The following is a 22,618-nucleotide window of genomic DNA, read 5'->3' on the forward strand; positions in this document are numbered from 1 at the left end:
GCTGTCTCTGTGTACCTCTCCCGCCCTATAAAACGTTTTGCTGGGCATACAACCTGGCTTACCTATAAGAGACTTTATATTCCTGAGAATTTCCAGCATCAGTTAGCATCAGCTAGTTTTCTGGTGTGGATCTTAAAACAACCTGATCAACAGTCCTGTAGGAACATGGCTTAGTACGTTCACCACCTCTGCTTTGAGTCTTATTCTGTACTCCTCCTCACTCCCTTCTACCCCCCACCCTTATCTGCCCTGACAGTCTAATGCATGGGGTCATGTACATATTGAGGTAGGCAGTCAGTACGTATTGAATTAATGTCTCCTCGAGATCCCTGGACATTTGTACAGTAGGGCTTTGGACTGGGTCACTGGTTCTCACCCAAATTTCTCCTTGCCTTCACCTTGTTTTAATATACTACATACCCTTTGAGTAATATTTTGTGTTATACATTTTTGTGATACTTAACCAAGGACTGAGATGTCTAGGAAATTAGAGGGAGCATTCTGCAGCAGTTCAGGCAGCCTTCCTCCACTTAAAGGTAGAGTACCCTTTTCCGTCTCCACCTCGCCCCATTTAAGAATTATTGGAGTTGAGATGCTGAGATGATCAAGGGCCCTTCCAGTTCTCTTCACAACTAGACATTGTGTCTGACCTTTCCTCAAACCTTGCCTACAATGTCAAGGAAAATTAGAAGAGTAGAGGAGGAATCTCCTTAAGAATTCAGACAACTAAGATGTATATATAGCTCAACCGAGCGTGGCTCAGCAGTTGAGCGTCAACCTAGGATCCAGGCAATTGGGGTTCGATTCCCGGTCAGGGCACATGCCTGGGTTGCGGGCTTGATCCCCAGTCGGGGGTGTGCAGGAGGCAGCCGATCAGTGACTCTCTTGTCATTAATGTTTCTTTCTCTCTCCCTCCCTCTCCTCTCTCTGAAGTCAATAAAGATATATTTTTTAAAAACAGAAAAAGATGCATATATAGCCCTGGCCAATGTGGTTCAGTGGGTTGGGCATCGTCCTGTGCACCAAAAGGTTGCTGGTCAGGGCACGTGCCTGAGTTGTGGGCTCGATCCCCAGTAGAAGGCATGCAGGAGGTAGTTGATTGATGTTGCACTCTCACATCAATGTTTCTCCCTCTCTCCGTCTCCCTCTCCCTTTCTCCTCTCTAAAAAAAATAAATAAAAAATGTTAAAAAAAAAAAAAAGGTGCATATATCTGTAGCTGTTTAGTCCTTACCTCTTTTTTAAAAACTTTATTACAGACTTTTAAACATGTGCTCTTCCACAGCATTTCTCTTGCTCATGGCAGTATCCCTCAATCCAAGGCATCTGTGATTTTCATATTCTCGTGTTGGCAGGCTGTAGTTTAGCCAGTTGGAGCTCCCTCAGAGCTATCTTTAGCCTGCCCCCTCCTTCCTCTTTGGTGAGAAAAGGCCATTTCTTTTTATAGATACATAGTATAATTTTCATTATAAAAGAAATATGCCCCCTTCCCAAAAAATGGAAATAGGTCATCTTTATTTCCTTCACATTTTTTGTTTCCACCTGTTGTTTTTCTATGTAAATTTTGACGTAGCAGTAATCAGTGCATGGATTTAAAATCTTTTTTGTAAGTTTAACCTAGGATGGCACTGTCCAGTTTGGTAGCCACTAGCCACATGTGGCTACTGAGCACTTGAAGTGTGGCTAATCCTAACTGAAATGTGCTGACAGAACACATGTTGGATTTCAAGACTTAGTACAAAACAAACAATATAAAATATCTCACTAATACTTTTATTTACCCATTACACATTGAAATAATATTGCAGCTATATTAAGTTAAATAAAATATATTGAAATTAATTCCCCCTGTTTTACTTTTTTAATGTGACTACTAGAGAATTTAAAAGAGCATATGTGGCTGGCATTATATTGGACAGTGCTAGACTGGGATGATTTTTGCTTCCTTACTATGAGCTGTTTATAGCCACCTTTTTAAAAATACCAAGTCTTGCCCTGGCTAGTGTGGCTTAGTTGGTTGGGCCTCGTTCTGTGCACCAAAAGGTTGCCTGTTTGATTCCCAGTCAGGGCACATGCCCAGGTTGCAGACTCATCCCCAGTAGGGGGCGTGCAGGAGGCAGCCGATGAATATTACACTCTCACATCGATGTTTCGCTCTCCCTCCTTTCCTCTCTCTTTAAAAATCAATAAAAATATTTAAAAGTAAAAATACCAAGTCTTTTTAAAAGCAGCTTTATTGCAGTATAACTTACATACAATAAAATTCATACATTTTGAGTATACAGTTGAGCAAATTTACAGAATTGTGCTACTATGACCACAATCCAGTTTTAGAACATTTTTATCACTCCAAAAAGGTATTTCATGCCCTTTTGCAGTCACTCTCCATTCCAACCCCTAGTCCCAGACAACCACTAATCTGCCTTCTGTCTCTACAGATTTGCCTTTTGAAGACAGTTCATATAAATATAATAATATTTGGTCTTTTGTGTCTGGCTTCTTTCACTTAGCATAATGTTTTCCAAGTTCATATTGTAGCCTGTGTCAGAACGTCATTCCTTTTTATAATGGAATCATTTTCCATTGTATGAGTATACTATGTTTTGTTTATACATTCACCATTTGATAGACATTTGGGTCTTTTTTTTAACAGCTGCAGAAAGTGAGGAGAGCTTTTTAAAATAACTACATAGGAAACAGTAAAGTGACATTGCCAAAATGAGGGGGTAGGTTGAGACAAAGAGTCAGGAACATTAGTTTCTATTTCTGGCTCTGCTACTTGAGACTTCTCTGGGACTCAGTTTTCACATCTATAAAATTAAGGCTAGAACTGGATCATTCAACATGTATTGCTAGAACTCCCTCTATGTGCAAGGCCTCTGGTCATCACCCCGAAGGTAAATAAACCAGTCCCTGCCTATGGGTATGCACAGATGGGTGGAGGACAGAGGTGAGTAAACAAGTAGAATAAAATGTTAGAAGTGCTACAAAAGAACAACAGACTGGGTCCTTAGGAAGCAAGGTGAGATGATCAAGAAAGCATTTGTGCCTGGCCAGCATGGCTCAGCGGTTGAGCATCGACCTATGATCCAGGAGATCTAGGTTCGATTTCTGGTCAGGGCACATGCCCCGGTTGCAGGCTTGATCTCCAGTAGGGGGCATGCAGGAGGCAGCTGATCAATGACTCATCATTGGTGTTTCTATCTTTCTCCCTCTCTCTTCCTCTCTCTGAAGTCAATAAAGACATTTTTTAAAAAAGAAGAAGAAAGCATTTGTAGAAATGACTCTGAAAGGAAGAGAAGAGTTTACCTGTCTGGCTGGGGCTTTATCATGTGGACATGGGGATTCAAGTGAGGGCTTCTCAGTAGGGTCAGATTTGCATTTTTTGGAAAACAATTCTAGTGGTTGGTAATGTGGCCCGGTGCAATAATACAGGCAAGAAATGCTAATGTTGCCTCTTAGTAGACATTTGAGAAGAAAATGCGTTGGAGGCAGGAGTTGATGCATGACCCGAATAAACGTGTAGATGTTTTCACATGTGGGAAGATTCAATATTTTTAGAATGTTAGTTCTCTCCACATTAATCTAGAATCCTAGCAGGGGAATCATTGAGTTGAATGGTATAAGCATCTTAGGTTCTTGATATGTATTAGCAATTTTGCTTTCTAGAGAGTAGAAATTATTGATCCCCTTATTGACACTGTACCTATTTCACTTTGTCTTCATCAGCAATGAATATTGATCTTAGAAAATTTTATGAGGTTTCTCAGTAAAAATGGAGAATTAAACATACACATGGACACTTCCATTGTATACCGAAACTCCACTGAAATGGCACAAGGGTTTTTTATTTAAGGTAAAAGAACAGAGATGGATAAACGAGAGAACACAGTGATAAAATGGTTGAAACTAGAAAACATAAGAAACTCAACCTTAAGCCAGTACTGGTACATCTGATTTATACCTCACAGTCCCCTAAAGGTTTAATAGTCGGTGGCACCAGGCATTTTGGGGATAAAGAAAAATGAGATGAAAATCAGGATTGAGTTGTATCTATATAAGAAGCTGTGAGATAACCCTCCTGTGCTGGGCAGCTGGAAATGTGCCCTCCCTCACTTTAGCAAAAGACTGGAAATTGACTTTTGAAGAGGTTAAAATAGAAGATGTCTGGATTGAGGTGTTCTAGGTACAGTTGAGGGTGGAGGTACAGTGAACATAGTCGGCTTTGTTACTGTATACAGACCAGAAGCTGAGGTTCCCAGCCACATTCCTCCACTTGGCTCTCAGAATATGGGCAGTGATGCTTTTCCTTCAGGAATCGCCCAAGAGGGAAGACCTAGAGTTTCCCAAGCTAAATGGCTCAGCCAGATCACCCTACAGTGAAGCTTACAGTTGACAGACTTTACCTATGCATTCAGAATTTCTCTTTACTCTTAAATATAAGTAGCCACAAATTAACATACAACCAAGGAACCTATAAAAAACAAAATAGAACCAAACAGGAAAAAAAACAACTTGGAGAAACAGAGCATAGCCAGGGAGAAGTAAACTTTTAAAAGGAAAGGAAAAGCCTCAGTAATATCTTCAAAGATGAGCATATATTGCAAACATAAGAACAAATACTATTTTAAAAGCATACAGAGCACAAAAAAGAGCTCTTGGAAATTAAAATTATGCTAGCAAAGCTAAAAAATTTAAAAAACATAAAAAGTTAGAAAATGAATAGCTATGGAAATCAGAATGAGTATAATAGAGGTAAAAATATAATAAACTCAATTTTATCATTAACTTTTAAATCACATTTGATAGTTGAAGCAAAAATTATAATTTAATATGCTCAATGTAGGTTGAGGAAATATGTAAGATAACTATTTTTTAAAGTGGGGATATTAAAAGGACCTAAAAATATGTAGGGTTTCTACATGTCATTAGGTTTGATATATTGTTGGTACCAGTATAATTTGATAAGTGATATTTGTATATTATGATATCTAGAACAACTACTAAGAAAATTATTCAAAGGGCTAAACTAAAAAATATAAATAAATCAAGATTGAACCTTAAAAAAAATAGTTACGGAAATCTCCCACAAAAAAATAGAATAAAAAGATAAAGATGGGAAAACATAGAGAAAATTAGAGAATTTGTTTAGGAGGTTCAATATTTAAATACTAGGAGTTCTGAAAAGAAAATAGATAAAAATGGAAAGGATCAAATAATTAATGAAATCATTCAAGAAAATGTCCCTGAATCGAAAGACTGAGTTTCTAGAATCAAAGGGCCTACCCAGTACATGAATGAAAGTAGATCCACACCAAGATATATTTGATGGATTTTCATATCAAACACTGGGACCAGAAAAATCCTACAAGCTTCCTGAGAGAGAAAACAGGTTTAAGTCAAAGTATTAGAAATCAGAATGGCTTCAGACTTTTCAAAAGCAACACTAGAATCTAGAAGACCAGAGCCATGCCTTCAAATGATTTTCAGCTTAGAATTCTATATGCAATTAAAAAAAAAAAAAAGTTCTTCCCATCATTTCTCAGGAAGCTATAGGAGAAATGTGCCCAAGCACAGCAAAGGAATAAACCAACAAAGAGGAAACCATGGGATCTGGGACACAGGTGACCTGTCACAGGAGAGTGATAATCTGGGAAGGACATCTGGCACTGATTGGTCCAGATTGGAACAGATCGTAAGGCTCCATGAGCGACTTACAGAAATGTTAAAACTGATAGAGTTGGACACTTGTCCCAAGGGCGGGGATTAAATTTCTAATAACATTCGTAGAAAATTAGGCAAATTGAGAAGTAGGCTGTTTTTAACATAGTCTAGAGGCATGTTATTCAGTATTAATGTAAATGCCAAAATAATAAGAGGTGAAAGCATTTGGCTCTGGGGAGTGGAGAATGGCAGGGCCTGCTGATTTTATAATAAACCGTGTAGAACCATTTGGCTCTTGAAACTGCATATATAACTGATAAAAAGAATTATTAATGAAAAAACCTTGATTAGCTTAATGAAAGGTGATATTTTAAATTTTTATAAAAATTACTAGTGAGGTTGAAATATTTTCGTATGTACTGTCTTTCTTTTGACTAATTTTCCTGTCATCTATCAACACAAAACCTTGAGAACTAGAGACCAACTTTCTGCAGATTGTGAAAGTCTGTCTCAGTGACTTGGGCCTTTCTTCCTCAGGTTGTCCGCACAAACCAGTGTGCAGGAGAATTCGTCATTACCTTTCCTCGTGCTTACCACAGTGGCTTCAACCAAGGCTACAATTTTGCCGAGGCTGTCAACTTTTGCACTGCTGACTGGGTGAGTCGAGTATGGTGGGCTGGAAGGGAGAAGCAGGAGGGTTATGGGGAAGCTGAGGCACCATGGCCTCCAGACTTTGGCCAAACTCAACTTTGAACCTGTCCACAGTTGCCAGCTGGGCGCCAGTGCATTGAGCACTACCGCCGGCTCCGTAGATACTGCGTCTTCTCCCATGAGGAGCTCATATGCAAGATGGCTGCCTGCCCAGAGAAGCTGGACCTGAACCTGGCGGCAGCTGTGCATAAGGAAATGTTCATCATGGTTCAGGAGGAGCGGCGCTTACGGAAGGCTCTGCTGGAGAAGGTGAGTGGTGGGGAGAGTGCCCTGGGTCAGGCACCCTAGCATGGCAGAGGTGAGGGGAGGAAGGGACAGCCCCAAGAAGTAGATGTAGCTTCTACTTTGGGGGAGTGGTGAAAAGAACCAGATGCATCTTGATGGGGAACCATATTCCATTCCCTGCTCTTCCATTTACTAGCAACCACGAGTAAGTTAATTTACTTCACTGAATATCGGTATCCCTGTCTGAAAATTTGGGATTATAATAAGGCTTATCTTTTTGAATAGTTGGGTAGATTAAGATGTTTATTAAGTAACTGAGCCATAGCAGGTGCTAGTATAGCTGCTGTTCATTATTATTTAAATAACGCAACTAGGCAGACTGGCATATACCGATTACCTGGATGACCTTTTCAAGTCCCTTAACCTCTCATAGTCTCACTTTCCCACTCTGTAAAATGGAAATAAATACTTAACTTGCAAGGAGGTAAAGGTTACGTAAGGTGGTTTATGTCAAAGCATCTGTTAACTGCACTTGCAGTGTAACAGCTGCTATTAATACATGAAGAAAATGATTGAAATCGGAAACATTTCTTAGGAAATGCCATTTTATTCAGATGGTTTAGCAGCTCACACTGAGGTAATATCACCAAGTAGAGGGCAGCCCTCCTTTAATAGATTTCTCATAAGCATGTCAGTTGTGTGTGTGTAGGTGAGTGTAGTTCAGCTGCCCTCTTAAAGCATCACACTTGCCCAATTAAGGAATTAACTTCAAGTCCTCCATAGGATTACAAAGGAATGCTAGTTCTGAGGGATCCCTTGCTGCCCACTTTAGGTAACACTTTATTTTAAAGCTCCTTTATAATTTTTCCTATGAGCGTGGGCTTCAAGGAGAATTGTAGTAACAGTAAGAGTTGGAAGTGTGGGGCCTGTCAGTCTGTGGCATTAGTTGGTGGGCCCCTGGGTGTTGTCAGGCATCACTGTCTCTCTTTGTTCAGTACTGTTATTAAATGATGACCCTGCGGCCATGCCAGACTACAGGACAAAGCCAAAGCAAGGTGGAAGAACTAGCCGTTCTCATCCTGCCTTTCAGATTTCTTTACACTGGGCCCTTACCTTAGAGAACTGTTCTGGACCCTAAGTCTTGAAATTCTATAGAAGACTCGTGTCTGTGTGTGTGTATACGTACATACGTATGTGTGTATACGTACATACGTACATGTGTACGCTTTTCTGGGGAGAGGGCTCATAGATGGCATCCAATTTTCAGAGGAGTCCATGATCCAAAAATACCTAGGGGGCTTCATCTTTAAAGCATTCTCTGACTGCAGAGTCAAAATTAACTGCAGTCAGATTCTCACATTGGGTAACTTAGTAACTCTGTCTCTGGGACTTACCTTCCTCCTTAGTAAAATGAGATAGTCCTGTGAAATAGGTATCCTATCTGAAAAGTAGAGTTAATAACAGTAAATATTTGTTGAGCACTTCTCCCCCCCCCCCCCGTAGTCACCATGCTGTACATTAGATCCCCCAAACTTACTTATAACTTTGACCAACATCTTCCCATTTCTTCTACCTCCCAGCTCCTGGCAACCACCAATCTACTCTTTGTTTCTATGAGTTCAGCTTTTTAAAATTCCACATATAAGTGATATCCTAGTAGTATTTCTGTGTCTAATTTCATTTAGTATAATGCTCTCAATGTCTATGTTGTCACAAATGGCAGGATTTCCTTCTTTCTCATAGCTGAATAATATTCCAGTGTGTGTATCACATTTTCTTTCTTTTTAAACATTTTTTATTTTATTTTTTATAACTTATTTTTTTAAAAGTTGACAATTATGATATTAGTTTCAGGTGTACAACATAGTAATTAGGCATTTATATATGTTATGAAGTGATCACTGTAAATCTAGTACCTATCTGTTACCATACGCAGTCACTGTATTATTGACTGTACAGGGTGAGCAAAAGTAGGTTTATAGTTGTGAGAACATGGAAGAGTTTTTCTTGTATTATTTATTAATTACTGTATTATTTATTTGTATTAAAACTGTAAACCTGCTTTTGCCCACCCCTGTAACCTGTGCTATACAGTACATCCCTATGACTTACTCTGTAAGTGGCCATTTGCACCCATCCCCCATACCTGCCCCTCTCTGGCAACCATCAGTTTGTTCTCTGTATCTGTGAGTTTGTTTCTGTGTTGTTTTGTTGGTTGGTTTGTTTTGTTTTTTAGATTCCACATATAAGTGAAATCATATGGTATTTGTCTTTCTCTAACTTACTTCATTTAGCATAGTACCCTCTAGGTTCATCCATGTTGTTGCAAATGGCAAGATTTCATTCTTTTTTATGACTGAGTAATATTTTATTGAATATACAGCTGACCCTTGAACTACACAGGGGATAGGGATGCCAACTGCACACCCTGCCCCCCATCACCCCATGCAGTTGAAAACTTATATCAAACGTTTGACCTTGAAGGATTGGTTCCAGGACGCCTGGCAGACACCAGAATCCACAGATACTCAAGTCCCTTATATAAAATGGTATAGAACAATGCATACAGCTGGCCTTCACATCTGCAGATCAGAAATACTGTTTATGATCACACCTTCTTTATCCATTCATCATTTGAAGGTTGCTTCCATATGTTGGTTATTGTAAATAATGCTTGATGAACACACAGGTGTACAGATATCTTTTTGAATTAGTGTTTTTTATTTCTTTGGATGAGTACCCAGAAGTGGGATTGCTGGATCATAGGATAGTTCTATTTTTAATTTTCTGAGGAATCTTCATACTGTTTCCCATAGTAGCTGCACCATTTTATATTCCCACCAACAGTGCACAGAGGTTTTCTTTTCCCCTTGTCTTTACCAACACTTATCTTTTTTAGATAGTCATCCTAACAGATGTGAGGTCTCATTGTGGTTTTGATTTGCATTATCCTGAAGATTAGTGATGTGCATCTTTTTATGTATCTGTTGGCTATTTGTATGACTTCTAAAAAATGTCTATTCAGGTCCTTTGTCCAGAATTGTTTGTTGTTTGCCATTGAGTTATATATTTATATCTTTGTATATTTTAGATATTAACCCTTTATTAGATATATGGTTTGCAAATATTTTCTCCCATTCCATAGTTGGCTTTTTATTTTGTTGATTGTTGGGATTTTTTGTGTGTGTTTTTTTGCTACATAGAACCTTTTTAGTTTGATTTAGTCCCATTTATTTTTGCTTTTTGCTTGTGCTTTCGGTGCCAGGAAGAAAAATTGTTGCCAAGACCAATGTCAAGGAGATTTTTTTCTTATGTTTTCTTCTAGAAGTTTTATGGTTTTTGGTCTTATGTTTACATCTTTAATCTAATTCAAGTTAATTTTTGTGAGTGGTGTAAGATAGGGGTCCAATTTCATTCTTTTGCATGTGGTTATCTAGTTTTCCAAGCACCATTTATTGAAGAGACTATCCTTTCCCCATTAAATAGCCTGAGCTACCTTGCCAAATATTAGTTGACCCATATATATATAGGGGTTTATTTCTGGGCTCTCAATTCTGTTCTATTGGTCTATGTGTCTAAGTATTAAGATACTTTTCTAAGTCCTTAGTTGCTTTATCTTTGTTAATCCTCATAACACAATGAGGATGGTACCATTATCTCCATTTTACAAGATAGGGAGACTGAAACCTAAGAGGTTTAAATAATTTATTCAAGATCACACAACTATTAAGTGGCCAAGTAGGATTTGTAATATGCACTGGACTCATATCTTATGTAGAAGTTAGTTGTTAAAGTTAAAGAAACAGAAGATAAAAACTGTTAAGAATCAAAATGTCCTTTTAAAATCCCTAAAATTTCCCATAATGGTGGCATTGTATTATCTTTCAATTCCTCCCACAAAGCCAACTTGTCCTCCGTTTTTGGAATGGATTGCCTTTTCTTCATCTGTGCACCAGATGAAGTCATTGCTTAGGTTTGGAGGCCATGTTGTTAAAAAAATATATTGTATTTTTAAACAGTGGACACGGGCACATAGTTTTATTTCTGTAACTTAGGTATGTGCACATAGTGTGTCCTGTCTGCTAAACAGCAAGCACGGTGCCTGGAGCACAGTGGGCGCTGAGTGACTAGAAGCCATCATTGTTCTGCAGCATATGGCCTTTCTCCTGCCCACTGCCACACCTTGCCACCTCTCTGGTGCCTTGATCACCACTTTTCTTACCTTCTCCCACCCAAAAGGCCCTTTTAGCTGATCTGAATCTTACCTAATTTTTCTTCCGCTCAGCCCACTCTGATTCTTCCCCTGGTTCATCTCATTCCCCCAGCTGTGCGAGTCTGGACTTCATACAGGCAGTGTGCTCCTTGAAGTTTGGTCTCCCTCACAGCTCTGCACAGATTTGTTTCTAACACAGGGCTCAGTAGTGCCTGAGGTGTGGGCCCTGTTCTGGTCCTATATAATGTGCATGGGTCAAACCGCTCCTAGGGCATCACAGAAGCTGAGCGAGAGGCTTTTGAGCTGCTCCCGGATGATGAGCGCCAGTGCATCAAGTGTAAGACCACATGCTTCCTATCAGCCCTGGCCTGCTATGACTGCCCAGACGGCCTTGTCTGCCTTTCCCACATCAATGACCTCTGCAAGTGTTCCAGTAGCCGGCAGTACCTGCGGTGAGCAGGGGGGCCTACCTGGAGGAAGTGGGCCGAGGAGGGAGATGCGGAGCTGGGCCAGAGTGCTCTTCCCTGCCCTCTTCCTCCAGGTATCGCTACACCTTGGATGAGCTCCCTGCCATGCTACATAAGCTGAAGGTTCGGGCTGAGTCCTTTGACACCTGGGCCAACAAAGTGCGAGTGGCCCTGGAGGTGGAGGATGGGCGGAAGCGCAGTGAGTGATGGGGGGGACGGAGGGACTCCACAGGCAAGTTCTACTCCCTTTTCTTCTGTGCCCCCCACCCTCTCCCTCTGCCTTTACTCAATACTGCATACTCCTTGCTGCTCTCATTTTTTCTCCAGGCCTTGAAGAGCTGAGAGCACTAGAGTCTGAGGCCCGTGAACGGAGGTTTCCTAACAGTGAGTTGCTGCAGCGACTGAAGAACTGCCTGAGTGAGGCAGAGGCTTGCGTGTCCCGGGCTCTGGGACTGGTCAGCGGCCAGGAAGCTGGGTATGGCAGCATGAGGTGTTGGGCACAGGTAGCCTGTTGAGACAGCACCTGGGAAAAGTGCTACAAGGGATGGACTCTGACCATTGGGCAGATGACATCAGTAGGAAGCTGAGAAGCACTGCAGTGCAAGGTGGCATGGGAGGTGGTGTGGGAGGGCAGAGAGACCAGGCAACTAGGATAGAGAAGCATCTCGGTTCGAGGAAAGCTAGAAATGCTTCATTTTGTCAGTTCCTGGAGGAGTTTGCAGATAGGCCGAGGGAATTTGTGTGCAGGACAGGTGTGGAAGTTTAAGGGCAAGAAAAGGACACAGAAGCATAACCCTTGACCATAGATCACAGTAGAGGATGGAAAGTCCAGCTTCTGTTACCATCAATTTCTAACCCCCCCCCTTCCCAGATATATCCTGTGTCCCCTCTTCTAATTTTTCTCCCTCATCATTGGATGTGCCTATATCTGAGAGCCTCCCCCTACCCTGGGCAGCTGGGGAAGCTGACGCATGAGAGATCAAGGTGGGAAGGTGTGAGGAAAGGTGTTGTCTCAGCACAGACATGGAAGGAGGGGACTGGCTTTTGACCTGAAACCTCACATCTGAAACTTCACAGTCCCCACAGGGTAGCTGGTCTGCAGATGACCCTGGCTGAGCTCCGGACCTTTCTGGACCAGATGAACAACCTGCCGTGTGCCATGCACCAGATTGGGGATGTTAAGGTAAGTGGAGGAGGTCTTGGAGTGCTGCTGAGTGCTCACGGGGATTGGGGGACCTGAACAGCAGGCCACGCTTGGCTCCCTTAAAAAGCATCAGTTATTTAGGCAAGACATGTGAGAAAATAATGGGAGATAGGAGGCAAAGGGTCTTGTGACTGTCCCTTAGAAATGGGATTTGAGAGACCGCTGGCAAGGGCATGAGTACAGGATGCAGAGTCAAGGGAAGGTTTTCTGGCGGAGCTAAAAGAGGAAAAGGAGGAAGTAAGGAGGGTGTTTATGGGCCTGAGAAGCTGAGTCAAGTTCAGAAAGGTAGAGAAGTGGGATGGAGAAGCTGTAGACACTGGCGTGAGTGGAGGGGTTTGTGAGAAGGCGGAGCATGGAGCATGGTGGGTGTCCTGGTGCTGTACATCAGAATCCTCTGGGACTTAAACAAAGCAGAGACTCCTGACTGACCCCCTATTAATCTCTAGGGGTCAGGCCCAGGGATCTGCATTTTTAACAAATTCCCCAGAGTATTCAAATAGGCAGTGAGGGTTAGGAACCACTGGCCATGGTGAAGGAGGAGAGGCCAGCCCATGTTAGGTTCTCTTCCCAAATACTGAAGGGTGAGAAGGTCGGTGGGCAAGGGGATCTGGTGGTGGGACCTCTAAGTGAGCCCAACTGAAGAGTTTGTTCTTCGTCTGTGTCCTGGTAGGGTATTCTGGAACAGGTGGAGGCCTACCAGGCTGAGGCCCGTGAGGCCTTGGCCTCACTGCCCTCCAGCCCAGGGCTACTGCAGTCCTTGTTGGAGAGGGGGCGGCAGCTGGGGGTGGAGGTGCCTGAGGCCCAGCAGCTCCAGCGGCAGGTGGAACAGGCGCGATGGCTGGATGAGGTGAAACGCACGTTGGCTCCCTCAGCCCGAAGGGGCACCCTGGCTGTCATGCGAGGACTGTTGGCCGCAGGTGCCAGCGTAGCACCTAGCCCTGCTGTGGATAAGGCCCGGGCCGAGCTGCAGGAGCTGCTGACCATTGCCGAACGCTGGGAGGAAAAGGCCCACCTCTGCCTGGAGGCCAGGTAAGTCCAGCCTCTTCCCTTCTCCACCCTACCCCACCTTCAGATTTAGTGAAGAAGCTAAAGATGACTCCCATGGGTGGCCTTGGGCACCAGACTCCTGTGTTGGTGTATTGACTCTCCTTCCCTTTTTTTAAAACTCCGTGTACACATAGAAGCAGAGACAAGCTTGTGGGGAAGCAGAGATGGACAGATACAGAGGCTTATAGAAGAGCTCTGCAGCTGACACATGTGCACACACACAAGCATGAGTACCAACAGGCAGATGGACACACGTTGGTAGAAAGACATTACGCACAGGGCAATCTGACAAACTACAGCACAAGAGTAATACCTCAGATTGTGTGTGTAGGCACTGCCAGCAGGCTGACAGACTGGCGGACAAGCTGAGGCACGAGGGCTCTGGCAGAAGTTGGGTGCATACAGTCTGGAGCAAGCAGTGACTGGCAGCCACCCGTAGGCAGAATACATGCAAGTAGGCCCACGTGGCAGCCCCAAGGGCTCACGCCAATATACCTGGTGGCCAGGCTGGGTTTCTGGTCAGGCAGACCACCCCAGACTGAGGCCTCTTTTTCCCTACCTTTAGGCAGAAGCATCCACCAGCCACACTCGAGGCCATAATCCATGAGGCAGAAAACATCCCTGTTCACCTGCCCAACATCCAGGCTCTCAAGGAGGCTCTTGCTAAGGCCCGGGCCTGGATTGCTGATGTGGATGAGATCCAAGTGAGGACCCTGTCGCCCCCCTCCCTCCACCCCAAACCTTCAGTCTAACCAGCAGAGATGACATACATTGGGTTGTGGATTGGCTTGGCTTGGCCAGAGAGGGGCACGGCACATTGTGAAGAGGCAAAATGTGCTTAGTGAGTAGCATGAAGAGGGGTTGCGAGGCTGGCCTGAGAGAAGAGAAGAGAGGAGGCTGGTGAGAGTGAGAATGGTGGGGGCAGGGAGGGTAGAAGAGGCAAACCACAACAAAATAGCTCGTCTGGTGGTCCTGGGGACTGACTGGATATCTGGGGGCTGAGCCAATGGCTGTAGGAGTTGTGAGGGAGAGCCACGTGGGTGTGCTTGTCTTAGAATGAGCCCTGTTTTATTCTGCCTCAATATTGCGAGTCCAATCCGTCTTCCCAGCTCAGGGCCGGGCACAGAGCATCAGTGGATGTTGGCATGTTGAATTGAGCTTTTTCTTGCCCCTGTCCCAGAATGGTGACCACTACCCCTGCTTGGATGACTTGGAGGGCCTGGTGGCCGTGGGTCGAGACCTACCTGTGGGATTGGAGGAACTGAGACAGCTAGAGCTGCAGGTACTGACAGCGCACTCCTGGAGGGAGAAGGCTTCTAAGACCTTCCTCAAGAAGAACTCATGCTACACGCTCCTGGAGGTGAGGCTGGAACCTGACCCACAGCTTCTCCAGCTTCGGGCCTGGCTGTCGTAGGATGGCTCATATAAGGACATGGGGGTTTAGGGGTGCTGGGGAGGGGAGGAGAGAGGGTGGGTGGCAGGGGAAGCCCATCATCCCTCCTCTGTGTGCCTCCCTCAGGTGCTCTGCCCATGCGCAGATGCCGGCTCAGACAGCACCAAGCGCAGCCGGTGGATGGAGAAGGAGCTGGGGTTGTACAAGTCTGACACAGAGCTGCTGGGGCTATCTGCGCAGGACCTCAGGGACCCAGGCTCTGTGGTAAGGAACTTGGGCCACATGGGGAGAAGAGCCTGGCGACCAGTGTCTGAGCTGGGTGACCACAGGCAGACCACTTGCTTGCTGGGCCTAGTTCTCCTGGTTTGGGGGTGGGGTATTTATGACACCATACAAGGGAGGCTGACCTCCTCTCCCCTGCCCTGGGCACGGCAGATCGTGGCCTTCAAGGAGGGGGAACAGAAGGAGAAGGAGGGCATCCTGCAGCTACGACGCACCAACTCTGCCAAGCCCAGTCCACTGGCATCATCGACCACGGCTGCCTCTGCAAACTCCATCTGTGTGTGTGGGCAGGTTCCTGCCGGGGTGGGAGCCCTGCAGTGTGACTTGTGTCAGGACTGGTTCCATGGGAGATGTGTGTCGGTACCCCCGCCTCCTTAGCTCCCCGAGGCCCAATCCCACCTCATCCCCACTGCTGGCCTGGTGGGAGTGGGACACCAAATTCTTATGTCCGCTGTGTATGCGCTCACGGCGCCCGCGCCTGGAGACCATCCTGGCACTGCTGGTAGCCCTGCAGAGACTGCCCGTGCGGCTGCCCGAGGGTGAGGCCTTACAGTGCCTCACAGAGAGGGCCATCAGCTGGCAAGGTCGTGCCAGGCAGGCTCTGGCCTCTGAGGATGTGACTGCTCTGTTGGGACGGCTGGCTGAACTTCGCCAGCGGCTGCAGGCTGAACCCAGGCCGGAGGAACCCCCTACCTACCCTTCAGCCCCTGCCTCTGATCCTCTCAGAGAAGGCAATGGCAAGGATATGCCCAAGGTGAGCTGCCCATCTATTGTCCTCAAATTTCTGTCACCCAGCTCCCTCCCTGTTTAGGCTCCGGCCCTGTCCCTGATCTCTGACCTTCCATCTCCTTTGGCCCACCCTCCCTGCCCATTCTGTATCTTGTCCAGATTCCTTAGACTGTTCCCTGCTGGTAGTCTGTGTCTGCCCTTCTCCTGGGGCGTTGGGGAGGGAGGAGTGTCGGATTGTGGGGAAGAACAGAGCCTGGTTCTTCAGTCCCCACTCCCCATTCTTGCTCTCCTTAGCAGGCCCAGGGGTTGGAGAACGGAGACAGCGTGACCAGTCCTGAGAAGGTAGCCCTGGGAGAAGGCTCAGGTAAGAGGCAGGTGTAGATGTGGGCAGGCTGTTTATTGGGTATCAGCAGACTTGACCCATGTGGTCGTTGGCTCTGTCGTAGTGGGGAAGTGGTCAGGGGCCGCCTCTAACACAACCCGTCTCTGCAAACCCCCAGACCTGGAGCTGCTGTCGTCACTGTTGCCACAGTTGACTGGCCCCATGTTGGAGCTGCCTGAGGCAACCCGGGCCCCCTTGGAGGAGCTCATGTTGGAGGGGGACCTGCTTGAGGTGACCCTGGATGAAAACCACAGCATCTGGCAGCTGCTGCAGGCTGGGCAGCCTCCAGACCTGGAGCGGATCCGCACACTTCTAGAGGTGAGGAAGGGATTGTGGGCAGGGCCAGGAGGTCAGGCCAAGCAGGCAGGGAGCCCAGGCCTGACCACTGGCCCACGCCTCTTTCTGCCCCTCTGTGATCACAGCTGGAGAAGGCAGAGCGCCATGGGAGCCGGGCCCGGGGCCGGGCGTTGGAGAGGCGGCGGCGGCGGAAGGTGGATCGGGGTGGGGAGGGTGATGACCCAGCCCGAGAGGAGCTAGAGCCAAAGAGGGTCCGGAGCTCTGGGCCAGAGGGCGAGGAGGCCCAGGAGGAGGAGGAGCTGGAGGAGGAGACTGGGGCTGAGGGTCCTCCCCAACCCCTGCCCACCACTGGCAGCCCCAGCACCCAGGAGAACCAGAATGGCTTGGAGCCGGCCCTAGGGGCCAGTTCAGGCTCCTCAGCCCCTTTATCCACTCTGACTCCCCGGCTGCACGTGCCCTGCCCACAGCAGCCACCTCAGCAGCAGTTGTGACAGTGGCTGAGCCTGGCACAGACCCCGACAGAGACCCCCCCTTGGCCTCAAGGATCCTCTTTCTGACCATCAAGCCTGCTTCTTGGGAGGTGGGCAAGTAGGGGGGATGGCCACTCCCCCCCACCCCAGCCCACCCCTGAGTCCCTTGACTTTTATATTCTGACTCCAAGGTATTGTTCAGACCTCAGCTCCTGGGGGCCGGCCCCTGGAGTCCCCCTCCCTGGTAGCCTCTAACCAGCATTCCCAGACACCTGAGGCAGATAGACAGACGGATGGGCAGGGGGGCAAGGGGCAGGGTGTGGCTGGGGCTGGGCCAGCACCATTCCAGAGACAAGGCCAGTGCGTATGCAAACTGGGGAACTCCTCTCCCTGCCCCAGTTCCAGCCCTGGCCAGACCAGGCTACACTAACCTCACCTCCTCCCTCATCTCCTCACTCTCCCCGTGTCCCTCCTCCCTTTCCCCTTCGTCTTCCTCTCCCTTCTCCTGATTGATCCACCCAGGAGGAGGAAACTTCACACAGCTGTGCTCACAGTTCCTTTTAAATGATTCGGTTGGGGAGCTGACCAGGGCTCCCTGCAATCTGAAGAAAGCTTTTTTGGTGCTTGTCCTCACAGCCACCTGTACCTTCCCTCCCTGTCCACCCCGTCTCCTTTCCTCCTCCTGGGTTCATGTTGTAATAAAACAAGATTGTTGGTGTGTAATTAATTTGTTCAAAAGAAAAAAAAAAGCAAAACAAGAAACTTGGTTCCAGCTGAAGCCTATTTTAATTTTATTTTATTATTTTCCTCTTGTTAGAAATAAAACCCTTAGCAACATTTTTTGGAAACTTGTTTCTGAAGTGCTTTCTCTTCAAAGGGGAGAACAGGGAGTCTGCCATCACCCGTCAGTGGAGTGGCTGGTGGGGGTGCTCAGGCGGGAGCCCTCCAGCTCTGGCCTCTGGAACTGAATTCCACCAGGTTCTCCTGAACTGGAGCAGGACATTCTGAGTCCCCCACTCCCCAACGCAGTTTTCTCCACCTCCCAACAGATGGCCCTGCACCTCTCACTTAACTCCTCCAATAGCCTTTGTCTGTCTTCCTCAAGCCCCAGAGTGCTTTTTTGCTTTATTGAGGTATAATTTAGTCACTGTAAAATTTACCTGTTTTAAATGTACAGTTCAGTAGATCAGAGGGATATTTCTAAAGCTCAGATATGATCATGTCACTCTACTGCTTAAAACTGTCTGTGATGCTTCATTCCCCTCAAGACCAAGATTATATATATAATCTCACTCTGGAATGTTCTCTGGCCAATCCATGTGCCAGTCAGGGACCCTTCCCTGGTTTTTCTCCACCCTCAAGGGTTCTTTCTGCTCTATGAATGGGGACTGAAGCTCAGATGTGTGGTCATTTACAACCTGAGTTCACTTTTGAAAAACAGCTTTATTGCAATGTCATTTACATACCGCGCAGCTTGCCCACTTCAAGTATACAGTTCAATGGCTTACATTCTAGTGCAACCATCTCCACAAAAGATTTTAGAATTTTTTCCATCATTTTAAAAAGAAATTACATACACCTTAGGCATCACTCTCCTCCCTCCAGTTCCCCATTCCAAGGCTACCAGTAATCTATATGGATTTGCCTATTTTGAATATTTTATATAAGTGGAATCATGCAATACGTTACCCTTTGTGACTGTTCTTTTATAATGGTAATGGTTTCCAGCCCAATTTCCTTTTAAATGTAGGTATTAATGCTGTGTTTATATTACGCAGATTTTTTCCTCATCTGGGCACCAAAGTGAAGGTGTTGGACTAGCTCAGAGATCATCACAGGAGGTCGTTTACATATTTTTGGAGGGTTTGCATGCATGTTTTTCTGGCAAGAAGACTATCCAGCTTGCATCAGATTCATAAGGGGGTCCTTGTTCCTCCAAATGCAAGAACCACTCTTTGTGGTCGAATATTCTGTGTTCAGTCTGCCTGTGAGGATACAGACGAGGAAGCAAGAGCATTGAAGCTGCTTCAGTGGGGCAGCCCACCAGCTTCCCATCATGCCTGGTTCCACAAGGGGTGTTCCTCCTTGGGAGCTGGGCACTGCACCAAGGGCTTAAAGGCTAAAAGACAGGCCCTGATGCCTACAGGAGCCCAGCAACTGCCTCTGGCCTTTCTCATGTGAATGCTCAGTGGGTTCATTTTGCTCCACCCCATTCCCAAGATTGCCAGTTGATAGAAGCCTAGTGAAGAGAGAAAGCACCTTTTCTGGCAGCTTTGATTGATGGGAGGGTTGGGCTCTGCAGTCTCCAACTTTTTTTTAAAATACATTTTTATTGATTTCAGAGGGAGAGAAACATCAATGATGAGAGGGTCATTGATTGGCTCCCTCCTGCACGCCCCCTGCTGGGGATTGAGCCCAAACCTGGGCATGTGCCCTGACAGAATCAAACCACGATCTCCTGGATCCTAGGTCGGCGCTCAACTGCTGAGCCACGCCGGCCAGGCTCCCTTCATCTTATAATTGGGATGCCCTGGATTGTAAAAGTAAGGGAAGCAGAGACCCCTGCCCAGTTTGACCCCAAGCCCCAATCCAGGGGAAAAGGCTGACCTTTTGTCTGCCCACCTATGTGGAATTGATCCTGAAAAGAGGATTGGAGGAGATGACTTCAAAAGAGATGGGCATAAGAGCAGGGATGGGGACAGGAAGGAGCTCAGGCTCAGCATTTCACTATCACTCCCCACCCCAAGGCAGCTCCCAGAAGAAGTAGCCTGACAAGAGGATGCCTACGACCTGTAGACCTGTAGCAGCTCCCAAGATGGGGAACTGTTAGGCTCAAGCTGGGGTCCTCCAGGGTATGGACCCAGCCCTCAGCAGTTTCCAACCTTTCCCATCTTGGCAACACCCGTGTCCCAACCCTCACGGTGGATATACATCCCACAAACTCTGCAGGAGAGACCCTACCCCCATCCTGCAAGACCCAGATCAAATGTGACCTCTTACAGCCCTGGCCAGGTGGTTCAGTTGGAGTGTCATCCTGTACACCAAAAGATTATGGGTTTGATCCCCAGTTGGGGTGCTTACAGGAGGCAACTGGTGTTTCTCACATCAATGTTTCTCTCATTAATTTTTTTAAAAATTAAAAACATGACCCTTAAGGGGGGACATATGTACTACTTTGAACAATAAAGATTTTTTAAAATGGACCAGAAAAAAAAAAGGTCACCCCTTCCAGAGAGCTTGCTCTGGTTGCAAATCTGTTTGTCTTTCCCAGATGCCCCTAGAAAGAGAGGAGTGACTGATTGGGGGTGGGGGGGGGAACAGATGAGTGGGAGATGGAGAGAAAGGATAGGGGAAACGGTATCTTCAGTTCAAAGTCATTTTCTACCATAGACACCATCTTGCTGCTGTGTTCTCCCAGGTTGCCACATCCCTCAGGATAGCTCCTGAGTCTGCAGGAGACAAGGAGATGGGAACAGACATCACTTCTAACGACTTACCCCAACCCCTTCTCTCAGGCCCAACCATTCCCTACCTTCCCCCTCTCTAGTGCCTCCACTGTGCCTCATGTAGCATCTGAAACACTCTAGGATTAATAGGTCTCTCTGTCCTATCCCCAAGCTCCCCATACTGAGAGCTGCTAGAGGGAAGGCAAGGCCCAGGCTTGAGTCCTCTGGCCCCACTTCCAGTCAGGGGCCTGCAGAGTCTAGGCTTGCAAGGGGCAGACGGGAGCAGCAGCTGGAACCCCACACTGTGCATGTGAACCCTGTTCCCTTTGCATCGCATAAAGCTCATTGGTAAGGGTGCTACCCCATGAGAGTGGGGTCTAAAGTCTGAGGTACATGGTCACTGGGGTTCTGAAGGGCCAGATAATGACCGTGCTTCCCAGAAGTCCTGAAATTGTTGAGATGAAAGGAGGGATTGGGAGGCAGAGAGATGGGCCCCTGCTCCTGGGACACTCATATTCCAGGAAAGGGAAGAGAGCAGCCCCTTGTGAAGCTCCTCCTGGGTGCCAAGTTCCATGTGAGATACTTGACAAAGTTCCTGGCAGACATGCAGGAAACAGACTCCTCGAAGAACTGGGCTGGCCCAGGCATATCAGCCTGGCAGAGCTGGGATTCCCACCAAGTCTCTGAACCTAGTCTGTGCTGCATGACAGAGGGGCCCAAGGTAATTAGCTTGCACCCAGGAAGTTGTTCACAGCAGGGCCCAGTGCTGATCTCTGTTGTGGTAGGTGGGAACTCAGTAGTGCTATAGCCAGATTGGCCTTGATAATCAGAAGTCTGTATTGTTGAACTTGTGCATAACCTCCGTGCTGGCCTATACTACTTACAGTATTGCTGCAGAATAGATTACTCCAAAAACTTAGTGGCACAAAACAACTATCCCACAGCTCCTGTAGGTCACAAATCAGGGCACAACTTAGCTGGGTTTCTATTTCAGGGTCTCTCACAGGCTGCAATCAAGGCATCAGCTGGGGCTGCATCATCTCAAGGCTTGACTGGGGAAGGATCTGCTTCCAAGCTCACTCATGTGGCTGTTGGCAGAATTCAGTTCCTTGTGGGTTGGACTGAGGACTTCAGTTTTTTTCTAGCTGTTGGTGGGAGGTCACCTTCAGTTTCCTTGTAGTGTGGATCTTTTCATAGGGCAGCTCACAACATGGTTGCATGCTTCATCACACCAATCAAGGGAGGAGAGGGGGTGGGAAGGAAAAGGGAATTGTGAGCGTGCAAGGTGGAAGTCACAGTCTTTATAACCCAATCACTGAAATGGCGTCTCATCACTTCTGCAAATATTCTACTCATTAGAATCAAGTCACTAGGTCCAGAGCACACTCGAGGGGAGATTACACATGGGTGTGAATACCAGGAGATGGGGATCATTGGGGGCCATGCTGGGGACTGACTATAGTTCATTCTCTGGCCCCCAATGATTCACATCCTTCCCACATGCAAAATACATTGACTCCTTCCCAAGGTCTGTAAAAGTCGCATTCTGTTTCAGCGTTGCTTCAAAATCCAGAATCTTGGGTGTGAATAAGGATCCTTGGGTGTTGGGCTCCTTAAGTACTATTTTTCTCCATCTGTAGACCTATGAAACTTAGAGACAAATTATCTGTCCCCAACACATCCAACATACGATGATGGAACAGGCAAAGGATAGCTGCTCCAGCCATTCCAGTTCAAAAGGGGGGGAAATGGGAGACACAAAGGAGTCACTGGTCTATAGCAATTCTGAAATCCAGCTGGGCAAATGGATGTTCCTTGATTAGGTTTCAAGGCCTGGGAATAATTCTCCATGGCTCTTGGCTCTGGTCTGGGGGCTCTTGGTTCCACCCTCAGTGCCCTTCTTCCTTTTTCATGTTTGCAGCTGAGTAATTTTCCCAGCCTGCTTCCTGCCAGTAGAAACTTGGGGGTCCAATGTACTGTCTCTGTAATTAGCTGCCACTGGGCAGTTATTCCATAGAGGGGTCTGGTGCTTCTGTGCTGCTGGCAGGTTGGACACTCAGCGGTGGCTATAGCCAGATTGGCCTCTGTG

The 22,618-nt window shown here is 46.5% G+C and overlaps 1 protein-coding gene across 1 annotated transcript in view; it reads left to right on the forward strand.

The window, feature by feature from the left end:
- Positions 1-17,931, forward strand: part of KDM5C (lysine demethylase 5C) — a 32,334-nt gene extending 14,403 nt beyond the window's left edge. Inside the window, 15 exon segments of the mRNA XM_016219649.2 lie at positions 6,201-6,320; positions 6,429-6,623; positions 11,083-11,264; positions 11,354-11,478; positions 11,607-11,754; positions 12,357-12,462; positions 13,154-13,512; positions 14,096-14,234; positions 14,711-14,890; positions 15,050-15,187; positions 15,359-15,568; positions 15,570-15,959; positions 16,232-16,298; positions 16,435-16,634; positions 16,739-17,931. Coding sequence (XP_016075135.1) covers positions 6,201-6,320; positions 6,429-6,623; positions 11,083-11,264; positions 11,354-11,478; positions 11,607-11,754; positions 12,357-12,462; positions 13,154-13,512; positions 14,096-14,234; positions 14,711-14,890; positions 15,050-15,187; positions 15,359-15,568; positions 15,570-15,959; positions 16,232-16,298; positions 16,435-16,634; positions 16,739-17,104 — 2,925 coding nt within the window. The 3' untranslated portion in view covers positions 17,105-17,931.
- Positions 17,932-22,618: the final 4,687 nt, after the last annotated feature.

Source organism: Miniopterus natalensis, chromosome X (assembly GCF_054644295.1).
Source record: "Miniopterus natalensis isolate mMinNat1 chromosome X, mMinNat1.hap1, whole genome shotgun sequence".
Taxonomy (NCBI): domain Eukaryota; kingdom Metazoa; phylum Chordata; class Mammalia; order Chiroptera; family Miniopteridae; genus Miniopterus; species Miniopterus natalensis.